Consider the following 6000-nt stretch of genomic DNA (forward strand, 5'->3'; position numbering starts at 1 on the left):
GAAGAGAGAGGGAGGAATGGAGGGAAGGGAATAGTGCGGGGGAGGAGACGTGTGAGTGGGGGAAGGGTTGAGGGAGAGAGAAAGCTAGGGTAGGGAAGTAGTGCGTGGGAGGGGGAAGGATGGCAAGAGGGAGGGGAGCAGTAAGGGATGGAGGGAGAGGAATAGGAGGGGAATAGTGTGACTGGGAAGGGGGAGGGGAGGGAAAAAGGAGACTAATGGAAGAGGAAGGGAGGAAAGGGGATTTGTGCATGGGAGGGGAGGGAGGGGAAGGAAGGAGGAGAAGTATAGGGATTATGAGCTGGAGTCAGAAGTGAGGGAAGGGGATGATGGAATGCTGTGGAGAGAGAGAGAGAGAGAGAGAGAGAGAGAGAGAGAGTAGGACGAGAAAAAGAAAAACAAAAAAAGATCACGAATAAGAGAGGCGTGGATTAACCAAAGGTATGTCACAGCATGCCATTGACCCGCCCAAAATAAACACCAACACTACATACGAACACGTCAACCCAGCAAACTTCTTCCCTTAAGGCTCATTTCACCACTTAATTGGTTAGGATTCCCGCCTTTACACCGACTTCACGCCTTCCATGGCACGCATACCGTTCGTCTTGTCACTCCGTTTTTTTTTTTTTTTTTTTTTTTTTGGGGGGGGGTGGGGGGGTTGGATGCGATAAGGTGAGGTCACGCGCCATGATTTAATAACTGGAAAATAAGATCATAATTGTTTTGGGAACGCCTCTGGTACTGGGTTTGAGGAAGTAGATGAGTGTGTGTGTGTGTGTGTGTGTGTGTGTGTGTGTGTGTGATATTATTGTGTATTAGGCCGTAGGTGGGGTAGCCCAGCACCCTTGCTACCTTTAGATGACTCTGCACTGAGTGACAACCCCACTAGTTGCCTGTAACCAAGTAAACCATTTTTTATCGGTTGGGTAGTAACCATATAATCAAAAGATGGACGCATAGTAGTTTAGTTCATGGGGTCCAAAAGGATATGGCCCATAAGAGGATAAAGCTGAGGGGAAGTAGGGGGTTATTACTCACATAATGCCACTCAGGGAAGAATGACTGGTCAGTCTCCGGTAAATGACTAGATCGAGTAGTCTGGCTCCGGACCCTTATGCTACTGATGGGGCAACATAGTGTAGGATGAAGCAATGGAAATAGAATTGTTGTGTTCTAATTTATTTTCTGTTTTAATGCTAAAATTAAAGGAGGAAAGTAACCAAGATAACAATGATCCGGGAAGCAGTATAGACATTGTCCTGCGTAAACACACAAAACCATCGGAACGCGGAATGGAGCAAAAATCACATCAAAACATAACCAGGTCACGGGCTGATAGTGTCGGTATTTAATTAACGTGTAGCAGTCAGGGAATTATGATTTTTTTTCCCATGAAGTCGAATTGAAACTGGACGCGGTGACTGGAAAAATAAAAAAAGACGGTGGGTTGGATGACATTTTAGAAATCCTCCTTAGTTTATCCCCTGGTGGTCGGGACAGCTCTGTTATTCTATTCCCGTTAACACCAGACGATTTTATTCACCTGAGAGTTGGTTGCAGGAGCCTGAATGTTAATAATGGTAGCGTAAAACTTCATATGGTCCGGACAACTCTTTCTGTTTTGTTTCAGCTGACGCCAGACGATTTTATTCAGCTGAGAGTGCGTCATAGGAGCCTGGGGACTGTTCTTTAACCCAGTGTGCCTAAAAAGTTTCTGTACATTACTCACTGTTCTGTCTTTTTTTTTTTTTTTTTTTTTTTTTTTTTTTTTTTTTTTTTTCACTGGTGTGTGGAGACAGTGATCCTTGCTTTTATAATGCCATGTCAGTTAGTGCCAGTCACCTGTCCAGGGGACAAAAGCAACTTCCAGTAATTCTTAGTGTGATGATGATGTTATTCTTGCTGTCGCCAGACGATGTTACTTTGTCGCATCCTCCTCCATACTTCCCTTTCTCACATACTCATTTTCCATATCCATCTATCATCTACCTCTTTCTAGGTCTCCCACGCCTCTCTCGTTTTCATCTTGCATACCTACCTTTCTCACACTTTCACTCACCATATCGTTTCATTTTCTTCCGCCACGCCTCCCATCTTCAAATTTACTCACATATACTTATTCATCACCCTATCTACGTTTGCCATATCCATCCACATTTTTCTTAGTCTACCACGCCTCATTCCTCATGCAGACTCACCTCTACTCCTTTCATCACCCTGTCTACATTTACCATTTCCATTCACATTCTTTCTGGCCTGCCATGCCTCCTCCCACCTCCAGAATCACTCACATATACCCTTTTCACCAGCCTGCCTACATCCATTCCCTCCGTATGACCATACATTGAGGACTGAGTGGATTGCTGTGACGTGTGGGGAGCGGTATGCAAATTACCCTCTACTTCGCTTTCAGTACATTTAAGAGTAAGATTCACAGTCAGATATAAGGTGAATTCAGTGTCGTAACTACACTTTCTTCACTCTAACACGGCCTAAATCGTAACTACACTTTCTTCACTCTAACACGACCTAAAATTCACGTCTTCCGTTTTCAGTGCTGAGTTGTAACAATAGATTAACACTAGAAGATGATGCTAGTCACGATGAAGTGCAATGGAATGGGATATTGAGCCGTAGCCCGTATGTGAAATAAACTGCAAAAAGACTCCAATGTGAGCCAAGTTAATATGCAAGAACTATTGGACTTCTTTATGCAGGGAGAAAGAAAGACGTAAGAGGATTGTTCAGTCAAAACGCAGCAAGTTACGATCATTTTTCATCGTAACTAAGATGTTTTTTACCAGAACGAGAGCCATGGATGAGACTGGCATAAAGGGAGAGATAATTGACCGGACTAGCCATAAAGGGAAGTAAAATGTAAAGGGTATAGGTGCGTAGGGAGCCTGCTAAGTCCACGAGAATATGGTCCCTGGATTTTAACATCTTGCCCCGTATTCTCGTCTATTAAGGAAGCTCCCTAACACCTTTTCCTTGGCGATTTATTTCAGAATATGGCTGGTTGATATTCTTTGGTACGTTGTTTGTGCAAAGTATGGCGCAGTTAGAATTATGCAACGCGGAGGTGGACAGTAAAGTGTAATAGGCAAAATAAGTCGCATAGGAAAATCTGTTAGGGAGCTTCCTTAACCGACAAGAATACGGGTCCTTGTGCCTTGTCTGCTGGTTGGAATTCCCGAGTCGGAGGTTCGATCCTCAAGAGGCGATTTTTTTTTTTTTTTTTTTTTTTTTCTTTTTAAGTGCCATAACACTGATTGAACCGTCTCCACAACAGACGAAAAATGAAACGTGTAATATATGACCCATCCAGTATATTGACCTCCCCTCCCACAGTGACCCTTCATCTTTGTTATAATTATCACGTCGGTATAATTATAACCTCCTTCGTATAAGTCTCCCTTTGGCATCTTTTATCCATTTACCATAAATTCTTAACACCATTTCTGGGCGAATGATTCATTGGCCTCCCTCTCCCACATTAGCCTTTTATCAGCCTTAGTAGTATATCCGGCATGTGTCAAGAACGACCCTCAGGTAAGTCCTCCTTTGCCACCTGTATGACGAGGATATAGCCCGTTACCTTGGCATTTCATCCTACCGCCTCACACCTCTCTTCAGTTTCACCTGCCTTCATGTCAGTATTCCTTTTGTCAAACATTAAGTGTAACCCTTCTTTCCCTTGAACTGTCTTATTGACGAGAATATAATTTGTTTCCCTGGCACCTCCCCTAGCCCAATAAAATATTCTTCCCGCATTCCTGTCACTCTCACATCCGTCTTCCATTTCTCCTTTCCTCATTAAAAAAAAAAAAAAAAAAAAAAAAGGTCTTCCACTTGTCCTTATGCAGAAAAAAAAAAAAATCATTGCTCACTATGCTTGAAAGAAACAGCCCAAACAAAGTAACTAGAGTAACTACATTAGGTCAGTTACTATATCCATTTCCTCCAAGCCATTCTAACCTCTTCCACCGAAGGACGTATATTTTTCTTGCCAACACCAGACAGTTTTATTTAACTTTGGGGAAACCTGTCGTGGTGAAGGAGTTAAGAGACAATTTCCACAGAACTCCCTCACTATAAAGGGCCCTCCCGCGCTAAATAACGCAAGTCAGGAGGTAGCAAGAATAAGGGGAGATAATACGTTCTAGGGCTGAAAGGGTTGAACCAACCCTGACAGTAAGCGTAAATATAATATAAGCCTAGTGGTCTTCCCGTTAGTATGAGGGAATTATGCAGTTAGTATATGGGCATACAGTCAGTCAGTATGAAGATAATAATCATTCACTCAGTATGGGGTTATTAACCGAATTGTCAGTATGAGGATAATAATCAGTCAGCAAGGGAGTTATAATTCAGTCAGTATGAGAGCAACATTCATCCAGTCGAAATGAAAGTAATTTTTATTGTCATCATGAAGAAAAAATTCATCCTGTCCGTATTCATCCAAAAGTATGAGGGATAATGTTCATTCAGTCAGCGGTAGGATAATATTCATCCACTCAGCCAGCTAACATCTAGAAAATTCTGAGCTTACGGCGACACTGATACCCACCTTCCTTACCGGGACAATTGTCATCAAAAGTCATGGCGCCCCTTCTGCTTTCCTTTATGGGCACTTTGAAAATCCGTCTCATGAATCTGCAGCATCCAACGGTGATTATAGAGACTGTGGTCTGTTAAAATTACCAATGCCGGCTGCTGCGAGATTCACCAAACTGATTTTCAGAGTTCTTTGAGAGAAGAGCAGAGAAACGAGAGGAGTTTTGATGCAGATAATATAATCAGGGACAAAATTCAACCCAATATTTCATGGGGTCTACTTCACATAAAGGTGTGTCCGTCAATTTCCTGCCGGATACATCTCATCAGAAAGAAGCATCTGTGGTTAGAGAAGCATATCAAGCCTCTCTCAGATTAGCATAGTGCAGTGAGAGGTATAGAAAAGAGGAAATAGTAGGCGAAATTTTGTCCCTCTTTCTACAGCCAAGTTCAGAAGTTCCATGTACACATGTACAGAGTTTTAAACTGTCAGCCTTTGTAGGTACGGATGAAATGTTTTAATAACACTATATTATGACCACTATTACGAACTGCTTTAGGCCATTCACTTATATGTACTTTGACTTACTGAAGTAGTTTGCCATATCCCTCAAAATGTGTCACTTACTGGACACGAACTTGTGAATTCAGCTGTAGGCTACATCCTTAGTAACCCCACTCACCTGTGTCAAGACAGATGCCCATCTTGAAGATGCGGGTGACCTCGTTGAAGACTTGCATTAACCCCTACAATACGATGACGTCCTTTACTTGATTCTTGCTACCTCCAGACGACCTTCCTTAGGGGAGTCCTCTCGCAGCCTAGGGGTTAGAGACAGACCCCGCCAACCCCTTCAGTGCCGCAACATCTCTTCTGCTTCATTCTTGTCGCCGCCGAACGATTTTGTGCAAGTGAAAGCGTGGTGGAGGAATATGTCGTTCTCTCGCACTTAACGCAGACTCGGAAAGTCGGTGACCCCTGTTAGGCGGTCGCATTCATACACTTTCCATCACTATCGCTTTCTCTTGTTGATCATGACCGGGGGATTTAGTATGTTACCCAGTCTCTTTCGCACACTTTCCCTCGCCTTCTCTTACGCACTTTATCTAATGCCCAGGAGTATTACTTTTCTGTTACGTTCGATAATTTTCCCATCACACTTTTTCCTCATTCATTTTGTCTAAAATTACGGTATTTCGCTGATCGTGTCGAGGGCAGTTACTGTGAAGGCCGTCACTTTCACGCACTCCCCTTTACTTTCCACCACCGATCATGTCCGGGGAGTTACAGCGAGGGAGACGACTGAACTCACCGCCCATCATAGTCACTCATTTTCCCCTGCTGTTCATGTTCACTGAAGCAGTAACTTTGAGAGAGAAATATGATTTGTGTGGCCGTCACTATATTTTCCTTCCCTCGCTCTTATTTTCACGTAATGTTTG

At 43.2% G+C, this 6000-nt stretch overlaps 1 protein-coding gene across 1 annotated transcript in view; it reads right to left on the minus strand.

Moving 5' to 3' along the window:
• The window catches only part of LOC145408808 (adenylate kinase isoenzyme 5), a 123192-nt gene extending 117903 nt beyond the window's left edge, over positions 1-5289 (minus strand). The window contains exon 1 of the mRNA XM_080279454.1: positions 5241-5289. Coding sequence (XP_080135580.1) covers positions 5241-5262 — 22 coding nt within the window. The 5' untranslated portion in view covers positions 5263-5289. The remainder of the gene's footprint in view (positions 1-5240) is intronic.
• Between the last annotated feature and the right edge of the window lie 711 nt (positions 5290-6000).

This window comes from Coenobita brevimanus, chromosome 78, assembly GCF_032717465.1.
Source record: "Coenobita brevimanus isolate Jiangsu-jjx chromosome 78, ASM3271746v2, whole genome shotgun sequence".
In the NCBI taxonomy this organism is placed as follows: domain Eukaryota; kingdom Metazoa; phylum Arthropoda; class Malacostraca; order Decapoda; family Coenobitidae; genus Coenobita; species Coenobita brevimanus.